Source organism: Ctenopharyngodon idella, chromosome 15 (genome assembly GCF_019924925.1).
Source record: "Ctenopharyngodon idella isolate HZGC_01 chromosome 15, HZGC01, whole genome shotgun sequence".
NCBI classification, from domain to species: domain Eukaryota; kingdom Metazoa; phylum Chordata; class Actinopteri; order Cypriniformes; family Xenocyprididae; genus Ctenopharyngodon; species Ctenopharyngodon idella.
This window is the reverse complement of record NC_067234.1, coordinates 12,950,393-12,966,278: the sequence shown is the minus strand read 5'-3', so window position 1 is coordinate 12,966,278 and position 15,886 is coordinate 12,950,393. Positions and strand designations below refer to the sequence as shown.

Genomic DNA, 15,886 nt, shown 5'->3' with positions numbered 1-15,886 from the left:
ATATGACGCAGATAAAATGGAACAATGCATTAAAATGAAAGTGTCCTGTTGTCGAGAGGTACGCAACTTTAGTAAACGCTCCTCTGGGTCGTATTTCAGGGAAGTGACAAACGACCTATATGGTCGTATTGGTTGGAGAACATGTTGCATTTTTCACATATCTTCCATTACAATGATCCTAGAGTCTCAATACATGTATGTCTGCTTTCTTTCCAAGGTCTGACACCCGCTCAAGCCAAAGCAGCTAAATATGGTAACATACAGAGATTTGAATGGTTCAGTCTAAGACCAAAAATCCAAAGCATCTTATAATTCTTCTCTGGTCTCTTAGGTTTGGGTGGGGCTGGTGGAGCTGGTGTTGGGCCTGGTTTTGGAGGACTGTATCCTGGAGCAGGAGGTGAGTGGAACAAACAATCAAAACTAACTAGATTTTTGAGGCTCTTAGAAGCAAGTAAACAAAATATCCACAAGTAGAATTATATATTTTGCTTTGTTGTACATGTACATGGATTTTAGAGTCTATGGGGCATTTTTAAAGTGGTAGACAAAAGTTTTTCAAATATTATTATTATTTTTATTTATTTTTTTTCAAATGGTTCACTGCTTATTTTATTAAAATATTTTAAAAATATTAAGACATTTAAAAAAAAGATTATCTCAAACTACTTCCAGTTGGTGGAATAGCAGGGGGAGCTGGAGGAATTCCTGGAGCAGTACCAGGGGCAGGAGGTGAGTTTTACATCTTGCTAATATTGCATCAGATGAAACCTAAAATTCATGTTGTGAGGTTAAAAAGTTGCTAATTGATTGATAAAAAAATAAAAAAATATTTTTTTTGTTGATAAAAAATTAAGGTAATCTACATATATTAATAATTCTAGAAATTACTTTAACAATTCCTTTTATTTTAGTGTATCCAGGTGGAGTGAAGCCTCCTAAATATGGTAAGAGCAGTATTACAAACAACTACAATTCTTGCAAATTTACATATTACAATTGACTTGCAAGGTGTAGTGAGGTGTATGGGATTTTTTTAACATTTCAACACCTTTGGTCCTTTACAATTCTCTTCCAGTTTATAGGTGCATTAAGTGATTTAGAGACTGTATGTACAGTACAAACTTAAGTTGACTGGGGAGCAAGGATAATAGCAAAAACACCAACTGCTAGTAATCTTTATGCGGTGTTCTTTTAAAGAACTTTGAAATATCATATAAATACCATGGTACATGAATATGGTAATCATTAAGTACCATGGTATATTATACACCAGAGTATCATGGTATGCCATGGTATTTTTGAAAGAGTGTATAGTAGTATAGAGTATAAGGTAACACTTTGGTATGGGGAACACATATTCACTATTAACTATGACTTTTGCCTCAATAAACTCTTAATTTACTGCTTATTAATAGTTAGTAAGGTAGTTGTTGTAGCATTTAAGTTTAGGTATGGGGTAGGATTTAGGGATGTAGAATAAGGTCATGCAGAATAAGGCATCAATATGTGCTTTATAAGTACTAATAAACAGGCAATATGCAAGCTAATAAGCAACTAGTTAAAATTGAGAATTGTTCCCCATACTAAAGTTTTACCATGTTTAATTTTCAAAAATAAAGTCCAAAAATGAATCGGTTCACAAGCTCTTGATAGTAGAAAGTGCTATGCTTAAATAGCACTTTCAGGGGCCTTTTACCAGACATTATGGCTTGGTTTCACAGACAAGGCGTAGCCTAAGCCAGGATTAGGCCTTAGTTCAATTAGGATATTTAAGCAGCATTTATAAACATGCACTAGAAAAAAAATATTACTGGTGTGCATCTTAAGATAAAACAATGGCGCTGACATATTTTAAGATTTGTCAGTGCAAGTTGCTTTCAGTTAAATCAGCTCAAACATCAATTTTAGTCTAGGACTAGCTTAAGCCTTGTCTGTGAAACCGGGGGTAAGTGTGCTATAATAAATACTTCAGAAATAAATTGACACTGCTTGGATGCTCATGACTTGTCTGTAGGAGGAGCAGGAGGTGTCGTCCCAGGCTACGGTTCTGTTACTGGGATCGGAGGACTACCTGGATCTGTGCCTGGGGCTGGAGGTGAAGTATATGTTCAAATGTCTCAATTTCTCACAACTGTTGTTTGTCAGTTAAGCTAATTTTGTTTCTTGCAGTAGTTTATGTCTGGTTAATATTTAGTAACAGTGATACATGTTTTCAGGGCTAGGTGCTGGTGCCAAACCTCCTAAATATGGTATGGGTTTGACTCTTTTCTTGTCATATAGACATTGTCATATATTTGTGCTGAAATGTTGATATTATAATATTACCTACTTGAATTACTATTCTGTACATAAACACAGGACTGTCAGTAGAGTATTGTTTGGTCAAAGATTATGCTATTGTGCCCATAGGAGTACCTGGAGGAACAGGTTTCGGAGTCCCCGGAGGAGTCCCCGGAGGAGTACCAGGAGGAGTACCAGGTGTGGTCCCAGGAGGAGTACCAATAACTGGAGCTGGAGGTATCGCTGCTTTATTCTGGAAAGCAGGATGGGGAAAAAGAAAGAAAAAACAGACATAAGCTTCTCTTTTTTTTTTCTTTTTTTTTTTTGGATGAATGTGCATGGGCTTCAGCATTGTATTTTATGCTCTTCTGTTTATATTTGTGTGTTTAGGATACCCTGCTGGTGCCAAGGCTCTTAAATATGGTATTTATATTAGCTGATTATTTATATATAAACTAGAGCTTAGGGACATTGAATTTCCTGCTCTAAATAAAAACTCTTCATCTAGGTTTGGGTGGTGGTGGTTTACCAGGAGGAACTGGAGTTGTGCCTGGACAGAGACCAGGTAATATTAGGCGATATTAATATAATAATAAACAGCTGTTTACATTGTAAGTAAATAAGGATGTTAAAAACAAAAAACATTACTGAGTTTGAATTGAGGTGGACAACAAAGTTTTCATTTAGAGAGACTGCTTGGATTTCCTTTTTTCTTCAGTAATTTTACTTGTTATGGTTTACACTAGATTCAAGCTTATATACAAACATTTTTTTATTCAACATCTGAAGAGTCTGTTGCAACCTCAAATTAAAGAGCCTATTAAATTACTTCAGGCTCTGAAAGCATAAATCCTTTTTTTTTTTTTTTTTTTTTTTTGGTACTGTAAGCATGTTCCTTGAAACAGATTGGATATATATTGGAAATATAGCTCATGCTCAATAAATTGGAAACATGACTGAGCATGTTTGTCTCATTAATGCATGGCTTCCCTCAAATTAAGCTTACTGCTTTGAAAGTAGAGGCACCACTTTTTGTTTTATTGGCTATGGGGCTGGAGCTGTGGCCAGAACAGCCCCAGGATATTATACTGAGGTGTAGCAAATTGTGAACCTGTCTGTGGCACAGTCTCCTGCCATGGACTCTAGAGGCGGTGGGCTGGAGTGACTTGCAAGGGGGATGGACAAACTTGCTGCCGTTCGCCTGGCAAGTCACTCCATCCCACCTCCTCAAGTGTCCATGGCGGCAGACTCTGCTCAGCCCATTCTCAATGGCACTGCGGATTTCCCACAGATTTCCCACTTTTTAACAGTGCGTTCCTCCTTCATCCTGGGTTTTCTGCACCAATGTAACAAAGTTCAAGTTTAGGGAAGAAGGAGGCGGGAACCAGTGAATGTTCACCATTGCTTTAATCACAAATAAATATAAACAACAAAACAAAAGGGAAACGACAGCCCCTCATGGACGACTGTCACATAAACTAAAACAAAACAACAACATAAAGTCCAGGCTTGGTCGTCTCTCGTCCTCCACTGTCCTCACTTCTTCTTTTATCCTTCCGGAGCTCCTCTGTGGGACTCAAGATCTGTGTGACGAACAGGTGACTCTCATTGACGCTTGAACACAGTGTTTATATGAACGCTAAATAAGGTGATCGAGTTGATGTACGCATTAATATGTCACAAGCTTCAAGTCAGAATTGATTTTTTAATATGAACAGTTTCCCGCTGTTGTTTCCCACTGTATATTTAACTATTTCGAGTCCTGATTAGGAGACGAGGAGCACATTAACCATTGTGCCATTCTGCTTATATTTATCAAGCAGTAAAAATGCCCCTTCCCGTGCCCAAAACAAGGTGTCTGCGGATAATAAATTTTAATTGGATTTGGCCAATTCATTCCGATTGACGTGGTTACACGTGACTTCTTTATTCCGACTGTGCTGCTAGTCCAAATACAATCGGATTATCTGGGTCCATGTAAACACAGCTACTGTTAAAAGCTCATACTGTACCTCCAAACTATATAGGTGCACAAAGCAGGACTATTTTTTTAATTCTGTGGCACATTTATGATGTGTAATGGCCAAATAAAATATGAATTACATAGTATAGTATAGGCAAACAGCAGTTCCGCTGTAGACATCTGAGATGGTCTGTTCACTACTTTTGTCTGCTGACTGCTGACTATTTTTCTGAACAACTAGTTACAAGTGAAAATGTGTAGAGCCTTGAAATGGGATGTTTTATCATGTATTATGGTTTATAAAGTTTTGGTTTATTAAACTTTTTTGCAATACTGCAATTTGCAACTTTTTAACTTTTTTGCATCCCTTTTCTCCCGAATACACAAGGGATGACAGCATGTCCTTCCTTATGTCTAATGGCATTTGTGTTGTCATTAGGTTTGGGTGGAGCCATAGGTGGAGTTGGAACAGGAACTGGATATCCCATTGGAGGTGAAATTATTACATTTTCAAATATTCAGCCAATAAAGTACACTACATTCATCCCAATGAGACAACAACATGATGTGCCACAATACATGTTGGGTTCTAAACTAATAGCTAAGCATCATAGCCTTGAACTTGATGTAAGCAGAGACTGACAAGGTGTAATGCAGTCTGACTCTTGGGTTCATTGAAAACCAAATTTGACACTGCAATCTGTATTATTTACAGTGGTTTTATTGAGCAAGCAGTAAGGCCAAGGGGGCCAAGAACAGAACCCTGAGGTACCCAGTAGTTAAGTGATGTGACTTAGACAGCTCCAGCAGAATAAGGTGGATGATTTCCCTCCAACCACAGGGTGATAAACAGCAATACAGACTCCCTTGAATGTCTGCCAGAAGAATTGTTGTCTAGCAGGCTGTTTTGTATGAGAGGAAAAGGAGAAATGATTGTTGAAGATGGGGGGGGGGAATACAGTCAAGGGGCAGATGTTAGAAAAGATATTTAGAAGCCTCTGTGACAGGACAGAAAAGGGGAGCTCACAGTTGCAGTAGGTGGTTATGAATTTGTTATGCTGAGAATTGATTGCTAATGATTATAACCTTATCTGAGAAATACCGTAAGTGGCAAGTCATTACCTATTATGCGACAAAATAATGAAATATTTTCTCAATTGTGCATCAATGTAAAAGTAGATTTAATATTTTCTCAGGGTATGGAACCGGGGCAAAACCACCTAAATACGGTAAATGACTTGAAGTTTTTTTATAACAAACAGGAGTTTCAACACATTAGATACCCTCTAGACCAGGGGTGCCCAATCCTGTTCCTGGACGGCTACCTTCCTTCAGAATTTGGTTCCAACCCTGCTCCATCTCACCTGCTGGTTGTTTCTAGTAATCCTGAACACCTTAATTAGCTGGTTTAGGTGTGTTCGATCGGGTTGGAGCTAAACTCTGCAGGATGTTATCCCTCCAATGGGATTATCCCTCCTAAACTGAAATCAATGTTTATTAAAGTCAGCATGAAATGAAAATGATCCCTATCTGTTTTTTTTATACGCATGCTATAGATCTTGTTGTGAATGATTCATTGGTTTATACCAGGGGTGTCCAAACTTGGTCCTGGAGGGCCACTGTCCGGCAGAGTTTAGCTCCAACTCCAATTAACACACCTGAACCAGCTAATCAAGGTCTAATTAGGCATACTAGAAACCTCCAGGCAGGTGTGTTGAGGCAAGTTGGAGCTAAACTCTGTAGGACAGTGGCCCTCCAGGACCGAGTTTGGACACCCCGGTTTATATGTTTTTTAATCAAAATGCCATAGCTCAAACTCTGTCCTGAGGACCCACTACTCTGCATATTTTGTGTCTTCATTATTTAACACACCTGATTCAGATAATCAGCTCATTAGGTGAGAGCTCCATTAACTGAGTATGTCAGATAAGAGAGACATACAAAATGTGTAGAGCAGTGGGTCCCCAGGACCAAGATTGAAAACTACTGTCATAACTGGATCTTCCAGTGAAAACGTCTCTGGTGACATATGCAGGATTTTTCTAATAATTTAGTTCTCTTAAAACTCGCTCACGCTAATCTGCCTTCAGTTTTGTGTGCCATGCCCACATCTCAACATCCAATCAGCAACGATGCATAAAAACAAGTTCCCACCCAACATTTTTTGTTTCCTTTTTTTAAAAATACGTTACACTCAGATGTACATCACAATATAGAGGAAAAGATCTGACACTACTTCCATTTCATCACGATTTTAATGACAAATTTAATGTGTAGGTGTTCCGGGTGGAGTACCTGGTGGAGTACCTGGTGGTGTACCTGGCGGTGTACCGGGTGGAGTACCTGGAGGTCTCTATTCATTTTTTTAATACAGACAGCTGCACCATCTATTCAAGACATTTGTTGCTTAAAGATTACTGCTCACTTTTGTTTAAACCCTGAAATGTGTTTAAAGATTTAAATTGAACTGAATTCTCAGAATAATTAAGCATGCGTTATATATCATGAATTGTGATGTAAAGGATTAATTCTATTAATTGAATTTATGCCATTACAGGGTACCCAGCAGGTGTTAAACCTCCAAAATATGGTGAGACGTTAACATTCTGTACCTCTAAATATATTTTTACAGTATGCTTAGTGATTTATTTATTTTTTTTTTTTTGCTTATTAAATGTTTATACAAAAACAAATAAATACCACTTTTGAAAAAAAATGTTTAAAATCATATCTAAGCTTGAGTTAAAGCTGTTTCCTCTAGCCCCTCCCTACAGACATCAAGCCAAATAAGTTTAACCGTACTAGCATAAAGATTATATGGGTAAACTAACTCTTAATTTTAAATAAGAATCACAATGATATTTAACTTAAAGTAAATGTTTGCTACAGACTAAACGAGATGTTAGTACAAACTAGTTGGCACTTGAATGGTGATGTGGTTTGCCTGCAGGAGTTGCGGGAGGTGCAGGAACGGTACCTGGTGCAGGAACACCACTGACTGGGACAGGATTGGCACCAGGAGCCGGGGTTGGAGGTAACTGATTCAACTAACCCACAAACAAGTCACTATCAATGTGAGATAATAATCAGCAGGTTATAAGCAGCAATCAATGAGACTTATTTCAATCTTTGCAGGATATCCTAGTGGAGTCAAACCTCCTAAAACTGGTACGGTAGTTCATATACATTATAGCTTCACATGCTGCTTACCAGGCTGTTCCATCTAAAGCCCCGTTTCCACCGCAGGAACTTTCCCCAGGAACTAGGGACTCTGGGGTGGTACTCGGTGTGTTTTGACCGCAGGAACCAGGGTCTAAATAAAGTTCTGGGTAAAAAATACCCCCTCAGAAAGTCCCTGTTCGTGAGGTAGTACTTTTTCAAAATTCAGGAACTTTCGAGGGTGGGACTTGGGTGCTGAACATGCTGATTGGTTGAGTTCATGTAGCATTTTGATTGGTTGACTTCATGCTGTTGCGGTGCGTGCAGTAAGAGTTGTTTGCTATTCAAATCAACAATGGAGTGTAAAAATACAACCGATGGACAGACGACGAAGTTCAGGCTTTATTAAGCTTATATGCAGAGGACGAAATACAGCGGTAACTGGAAAATAGCACTCAGTTCCTGGGACAGATAGTTCTGGGTAATTTCGGTGGAAACAAGGCTTAAACCTGTGTTTATTTGGCTTTTTTCATGCCCTTTAATAAGGTAATGGAACATAAATAGCACCTGATGTACTTCTTTCCAATTTCTGCTAGGCACAGGGATCACTGGAACTGATATAGCAGGTCCTGGTGCTACACCTGGTGGTGATTTGGTGGTCGTACCGGGTGGTACTGGGGTGCCCATTGCTCCAAGTGGAAAACCAGGTATGAAAAATAGCCTTACTCCACCAAATGCCATGAAGCACATCATGCTTGAGTTGCAGTAAAAATGTGTTAATTCCACAGCAAAGCTTCCAATCCTGACTCCTGGAGGGACTGCTGTACCAGGTAAGTACAAAACTGATTCTTTCTGAAAATGGGTGACCTCTATGTACGCTCATTTTTAGTTTGTTGCCATTAATCAGCCAGTGCAAATTGTAGTGCACTAATTTCAAAGACAAAAGCATAAAGTCTTCTTTGTATTTTATTGTGGCCAAGAACTGCTGACCAGGAAAGGAAGAGACAGTTAGTGTGTAAGAGACAGAGACAGTTAGTGTGTAGCCCGTCCGGTTCAAACCGCCCGCTCTAAGCGGGACGTGAACCTGGGCCTGTCTGCATGGGAGTCAGGCACTCTAACAAGGAGGCTAAAGACTGCAGTCTCTAGCGTCAGTCACTAGAGATCCTCTTGAGTTCAGGGGAGTGAGGTTTATACACACAGCTCTTACTAGCCTATGTCCGTTACACTCACCCCCCTAAAACTTTCCACCGAGCGTTACGGTTCAGTTCAGTTCAGTAGAGGGTTCAGTTCAGTCCACCACCAACAGTACCCTTACTTGATAGGCATGGTGTATGCCGGAAAGTAGCGATCAATGTCATTCTCGATACAAGATAAAAGCGACACAGTAAACAACAATGGAGGACATACAACAGATCATGTTCTTGCTTCTCGGCATGTGTCTGTTTGTCACAAGAAGAAGGGGTATTGTGTTTCAACATTATTAAAAAAATGGCACCTCTTGTGTTGTAATTCCCCTTGTAGCACGCTCAAGTGACAGTTCTCTGTCAACCAATCAATGTTCTGCAGTGAGTCTAGCTCCACCCTTTAGTTCCGGACTATTGTGCTAGGTACCCCAACGGAAGGGTCCCAAAAAAGTGGTACGGTACGATTTGGAAGTAGGGTACCATTCACAACTTCTGACAATGGGAACAGCAAAAATTGCATACCATACTGAACTGTACCATACCGCTCGGTGAAAACGAGGCATTAGCGTGATGCAAACTTGGGCCTGTCTGCATAGGAGGAGGGCGCTCTAACAAGATGGCTAAAGACCGCAGTCTCTAGCATCAGTCGATAGAGCGCCTCTTTAGATCAGGGGAGTGAGGTTTACACACACAGCTCTTACTGGCCTATGTCCTTTACACTTGTATGTTTGCGTGAGAGAGAGAGAGAGAGAGAGAGAGAGAGAGAGAGAGAGAGAGAGAGAGAGAGACAGGCAGCTTGTCAGAGCCGAGGCTTGAACTCAGGTCCACAGCGTGAGAGTCAGACTCTGAAAATTTGAGTTACTGGGAAGGTAGTGAAATCTTCAGCACTAGAGAAGACTTACACTGGCAGCTGGCTTCAGAACAACTAAACACCAAACAAAGAAACTAGAGCTGCGTCCCAAATCACATACTGTCTAGTTGGTACTTCATTTGGTTTGAAACAAACTTCACAACCATTAAAAAAAGGATGTTCTATATAGTATATGGGTAGTATGAAAGAAATTCGGATGTACTATATCTGCCATGTTGTCATGTGACCTATAGTTGTGTCACTTCACTGTCATTCATAAATTCTCTCCTGTGACCTCATGGGATAGTGAAGTGTCCAGTGGATGCACACTTCAGAATCTTTTTCGCCTACTTTTTTATGAACGCTATGAATTCAGACATAATACTTGGCTCATGTACTGATTGTGATTGAGGCACAGGTGAAGGCAATCACACTAATTACAAGAAGTGGGAACAAAGGTCTGTTCACTCCATGTTGTAATTACTATAATTACGAGATTTCAACTTGTAAAAAGCGTTCATGTCTTCATAGAGCTTCTAAGTACAGATTGTAAGATGGGAATTTTCTGAGAGCTCCTACTTGTACCACCTGACCACTGCAGATTCATTTAGGCATTGATAGTGTTGCCATAGACACAAATAATTCCCAGTCCGAGTCCCCGTCACATTTTGAAATCTTGAGACTATGGTAATTACGACATGGCGTGAACGCAGCACAAGACATGAGGGTGCAATGATGACCTCTAGTGGCTGAAAAAGCAACACAACAAAACCAAGTGCTGACACAGCTAGCTCTGAATATGCCACAATAATGGGAAAAAAATCAAGGAGGAAGTAGTGTCTCATTCAAATAATGTTCCAGCAGTTTTATGCAAAGATAATAATTGATTTGGGGTCAGAATTTTAGTCATTTAAAAATATGTATCTATAATTTCATGGACATAGCTTTAAATGAAATAAAGAACACACATTTCTCAATAACATCTCCTTTACTTGATAGTATGTGCCTTTAAATCAGCTGTGTCCTGCTCCTGGAGGGCCACTGTCCTGCAAAGTTCAGCTCCAACTCCAATTAAACACACCTGAACCAGCTAATCAAGGTCTTACTAAAAATACTAGAAACTTCCAAGCAGGTGTTTTGAGGCAAGCTGGAGCTAAACTGGAGCTAAAACTAAACTTTGGACACCCTTGCTCTAAATGATATATGTGCCAATATACTTTGATTATCTTTAATCGGACAACCATAAAATGACACATGAAAGGGAAGAATTTAGGACAGAAATATATCACTATTACAGAGTACACTACTAGTATAAAACATTATAAAACAGTACAATATTGTTGTTGACTAGATATGACACCTTAACATGATGTCTAGCTTGTCTAGGTTTTGTTACTTCTGTTACAAAACACAATACAGTATATCCACATGGATTTTGAGGTTCAGACAAAACAATGGCGACTCTTACTGTAATTGTTTGCTGATGATTTGAATAAACAATTCTTCCCCCTGTAACTGATCATTGACCCCCTGTCAGCTTGCTGGTATTTTCCTTTTCCCCCATCTATCAAATTGAGCCCTACAAATAACGATAACCATAATGATTGATAGCTCGTTTCTTTCATCTCCTCCACAATTGCACCCTGTTACGGCCTCTAAGCTAGTCACCTCTGTGCTGCCTGTCTTTGAACTGCAAGGGTTGAAGGTGGAACATGTTGTTTCTTGGCAGGACCGACGGCTATTGTAGCAACTGGCAAGGCCCCTGAGCCCAGTAAGATCTACTGTGTTGCATGTGCAAATGTCTTGTCTAAATGTAGCGGAACTCCATTACCGTTTAGCTCTGGCTTTAATCCTCTCTCATTTTCCATCTAATCTTGCTGCTATCTGCGCTTCAGTTTGCAGATCTGCATTTTCTCAGATGTGTTACTCACAATCTGTCCCTGTAGCAGGATATGGTCCTCGGGCCATTGATGTTTTATGTCTTCGAAACACAACATGCACACTAAGTATTAGGAAAGAACATGATCAGTTCCAAGCAGGGACCAAAATTAACTCTCACCAAGCAGCAAATGCGAGCAAAAATTGGCTTCTGCAGTTGATGAGTGACTTTATTAGGAACTGCAACATTAATATATGGTTTAAATCTAATTCAAATTGAAGACAAAAATATCTGTCATGAGCGACCCCAGTGGGAAAATAACCATTGTACATTTTTTTCTGGGATCAGTTTTCTTTTTCTCCAGAACTCCATGTGGTGAAACTTGTGTGACACAAAATCATATCTGAGATAAAGACTGCAACATCTTGAATATGATACTTCAAGTGACACAAATGTACACGGAAATCAATGATCCTGTTGTCATTCGGACAAATTAAATGAAAAATGCAGTTTCATGTCCGGTAAAACTTTTTTATGGGCAGTCATTCTTCTCAATTCACCCTCCATTGGCAGGTGAGGCAAAATGTTAATTTTGGACCCTGGTTCTAAGTGTCCCGTGCACTAAATTAGACTTCAGAAACTTTTTGGATGTTGAGACGTGTTGTTCATCAACTCTTTATGGGTCATTCTCAGGATGCTGTGCCATTTGACAATGTGGAATAACAGAAAAGAAAATTATCTTTTAAAACACTTTTTGTGCCAACCCCGTAACTTCCAAAATATTGTATGGTTAAAGGTCAGCGTGGAAGTGGTTAATAATGGCCTGAGCTAACAACTATATTTGCACCACACCTTTATTTTTACATTCAGTGCTTCACATTCTTGTGCTTTGTGATAAGGAAAAAAAAAAAAAAAAAAAAACTTTAAAACTGATCACTGTTGAGACTGACCATGCCAATATAAGTGTAACCATATGAAATACTGATAAAGACTGTAAGAGTAACTTAAAGGATTAGTTCACTTTCAAATGAAAATTAGCCCAAGCTTTACTCACCCTCAAGCCATCCTAGGTGTATATGACTTTCTTCTTTCTGATGAACACAATCAGAGATATATTAATAAATATCCTGATGCATCCGAGCTTTATAGTGGCAGTGAGTGGGATCAATGAGTATGAGCTGAAGAACCTGCTTCCATTCACATCCATCCATCATAAACGTGTACTCCACACGGCCCTTGGGGGTTAATAAAGGCCTTCTGAAGCGAAGTGATGCATTTGTGTAAAAAGTTTTCTCAAAAGTTTACAATGACTTCAGTAGTTACTAGAGAGTTATCACGTTTCTCACTTTAGAATACTGATCCAAATAATTAGTAATTCCTTCTGAAGGATTTGGTAATACTTCAGTCATTACTAGTGGGTTACCATGACCTTTACTTTGGAATTAATTATGCATTATTCACATTAATTATGAACCTGTATAGGCCTATAGTAGTTCTTAGTAGTTCTCTGGGAGGTATGAAAAAAATAGTAGTTACTGATTAGCTAATAGTGAACTACCACCTTCAACTGAGCACTATTACTTATTAATTCATTAATCAGAGTTTCTTGTTAGTTAATAGTAGTTACTAGAGTGTTAATAATGCATTACTCATTTGTTCCTGTGTAGTTATTCATTAATGAAGGATCGGTATTCTAAAGTGTTACCATTAAACTTTAGCATCTGCAATGTTATTTGTCCTGTTAATGATATCAGTCAGTCATAAGAACTCAAAGGGCACTGTTTCCTGAGAATAACCCACTGCCGGTCACACTAGGGGTTATATTCACTGTTATAATGTAGCTTGTGTTTCTGTCTGGACTCATGTGACTGTACATGCAAACTTACAATCATGGTATGTTCTGTTACTCAGGTGGTGTGCAAAGAGTGCCTGGCGCTGGTGAGTATAAATGGATAGTATGCTTGTAGTTTACCAGTGTCAGTAAGTATATATCCAACAGCTGACACATCTGTTTTCTCTGTGTTTCAACTGCAGGTCTCTCTAAACCTGGAGCTGGTAAGTCCTCAATATAGAATTAGGCCTATATGTCCTGGGGTTCAGATACATCAGTCACCCTGAGCCATGATAGCAGTTGTGATGGCTTCCTTTAAAAGAATGTATCATTTCCTATCAAAACACAAACGACTCCTAATTTAACTTGAGAGTTGCCCAGTTTGCTTGGAATCACCCTACGGAAAATATTCAGGAGTTGAAGACAAAATTAACAGCCTAAAGTTGTACAGTCTCTACAGTCAGGGAAAAACACAAAATGTTCAGAAAATATAATCCACAGGACAATGATGTCAGGTTTTCTGGAAGGAAGAAAGGCTTGTGTGAAACATGGAAAGAAACAGAGCAAGCGGAGGAGAATATAAAGTGGAGAAATCAAGAGACAAGTCAGAGCAGGTGAGAGATAATGAGTGGTCACGCTGATTGCAGGGCGTTATCGAGTGGCCGCCTCGCTGGAGAGGACAAAAACAAAAACAAAGAAGAGACAGAATGGAAGGAGAGTCCTGACAATTACATGTATATTTTTGTACATGTGTGCATTACTTAGATGTACCACTAGGGGGCAGTGTAAAATCACTTGTGACCTCAAATGTCACTGTCCTCATAATATCTGTGTGATTTCAAAGAAAATCAGCAAACATAGTTTTACTGTAGAAACAAAACAGAAACGTGTACAATTTCCCACTCGGTAAAACCCAGTAAATGAAAGTTCTATCAGATGAAAAGGGGAATGGGAAAAAAGTCTGGGTTGCACATGCACCCCAAATACAGTTTACACACAAACAACAAAAAAATAAACATATGAACTTTTGTGTACATATGCTGAAATATTACCATTATTCTTGATAGCTATGTCATAGGCAAGTATATTTGACTTCAGTGTAAAGTACAAGTTTGTGTTTCCAGGTCCTGGTGGGGTTTATCCCTATGGCTATGGTAAATATTATTAGTCCACCATTCAAGACAAAAACACATTAAAGACTTACCAAAGTCAAAGTCATGCTGAATGTTTCTTCCCCCTGTTGTTTTAGGCCCATATTATGGAGGCACTGGACCATCTGGAATCGGAACTGGGGTGTTACCTGGAGCCAAGCCTCTGAAAGCCCCTGGTAAGATGAAGTATCCAAGTACCATTGCTGCAGATTACTCAGAAGTTTACATGCACAAAGATATTCAGCTATTGGAGTTAATTGGTCAACATGTTTACCTGACTGCCATAAGCAGCATATGACTGTGTTAATTCAAATTCTAGGTTAATGTAAACACCTTCAGAATTCATAAGATCCATTGTAATGGAATGTGCATGTAAACATGTGCATGTATTAATTTAATCAGAAAATGCTGATCACCATATATAGAGGAATATCTGCTGCACATGTAAATATATTATATTTCGAAATAATGTCTTTATCTCAACTTTAAAATGATGTCCATGATAGTATAGAATCTGGATCTCACTGTATGCAGACTCCTAGTGCCCTACTTGACACGGTGTGTGTGTGTGTTTGGTCCAGGTGTTGGAGGAGCAGGCACTGCTGCAGGTGTAGGTGGAGTTGGAGGGGCAGGAGGTGTTCCTGGACTCATACCTGGAGCAGGTGAGATGTCGTGTAAATCCACATTAATTGATACTTGATCATTTAGCAGTGATCCTGTAGCTTAAAACGTAGCGCGTGGTGCTAACAATACTAAAGTCATGGGTGAAATGATAAAATGCATGTTTATATGCCATGCGCATTAACAGCTGTGAGTCATATGCTTTTGGAAGGGTCCGAGGTTTTTATACTTTTTTTGATGGTATGTCCATCCGTAGACTTCTGTACTGGAGATGTGCAGTTAGTTAGTGAAGGTAGGAGGGTGTTCCAGAAACTGATCTAAACATCAACGCCTTGGACCAGATGTCTTACACAGAGATGTCCGATTGAAGAGTAAATATGTCACCATATCGTGGATCAATTAGAGTAATCCAGTCTAGAGACAACAAGAACCTGGACGATGTGCACAGTAGATAGGAAGGTTGTGAATTTTCATTGTTGTAGAGCACAGATGTCTATGACTGAGCAGTTATTGAGATGTGGTCTGTCATCAAGCACTATCCCTAACTTCTTGGCTGGCATGCATGGCATTTTCATTGAATTTGTGTTAAACTGATGGACTGGCCTGGAAGACAAGGAGCTCTGACTTTGCTAGATGGTGTTCTTTCATCCAGGCTGAAATGTCTACTAGGTAAGCTGAGATCGGTGCAGCCACACTAGGATTGTCAGACTGGGACAAAAAGATGAGCTGCATGTCATCGCTGTAGCAGTGGTAGGACAAATCCTTCCATGGGGATAATATGTCTCTGGGATGTTGTGTATATCAGGAATAGGAGGGGGCCAAGCATCGAACCCTGAAGCACCCCAGTCCCAATGGATAGTCAATATAATTTAGACTTTCTTTTAAGATATCACAAAGGATCTACTTGTGAGGCAGGACTCAAAGCAGAAGAGTGAAGCTCCTAAAGGATAGATAGGATTGTCCTGTTT

General features: G+C 39.4%; 1 protein-coding gene across 1 annotated transcript in view; it reads left to right on the top strand.

Moving 5' to 3' along the window:
- elna (elastin a) overlaps positions 1-15,886 on the top strand; it is a 37,306-nt gene that overhangs the window by 13,027 nt on the left and 8,393 nt on the right. The window contains exons 7-29 of the mRNA XM_051862462.1: positions 218-253; positions 332-397; positions 673-729; positions 912-944; positions 2,015-2,095; positions 2,217-2,249; positions 2,410-2,517; positions 2,671-2,703; positions 2,789-2,845; positions 4,683-4,736; positions 5,440-5,472; positions 6,521-6,592; positions 6,801-6,833; positions 7,194-7,277; positions 7,379-7,411; positions 7,999-8,109; positions 8,191-8,232; positions 11,166-11,207; positions 13,227-13,253; positions 13,350-13,370; positions 14,271-14,300; positions 14,396-14,473; positions 14,879-14,959. Of these exons, the coding sequence (XP_051718422.1) occupies positions 218-253; positions 332-397; positions 673-729; positions 912-944; positions 2,015-2,095; positions 2,217-2,249; positions 2,410-2,517; positions 2,671-2,703; positions 2,789-2,845; positions 4,683-4,736; positions 5,440-5,472; positions 6,521-6,592; positions 6,801-6,833; positions 7,194-7,277; positions 7,379-7,411; positions 7,999-8,109; positions 8,191-8,232; positions 11,166-11,207; positions 13,227-13,253; positions 13,350-13,370; positions 14,271-14,300; positions 14,396-14,473; positions 14,879-14,959 (1,245 nt within the window). The remainder of the gene's footprint in view (positions 1-217; positions 254-331; positions 398-672; positions 730-911; positions 945-2,014; positions 2,096-2,216; positions 2,250-2,409; positions 2,518-2,670; positions 2,704-2,788; positions 2,846-4,682; positions 4,737-5,439; positions 5,473-6,520; positions 6,593-6,800; positions 6,834-7,193; positions 7,278-7,378; positions 7,412-7,998; positions 8,110-8,190; positions 8,233-11,165; positions 11,208-13,226; positions 13,254-13,349; positions 13,371-14,270; positions 14,301-14,395; positions 14,474-14,878; positions 14,960-15,886) is intronic.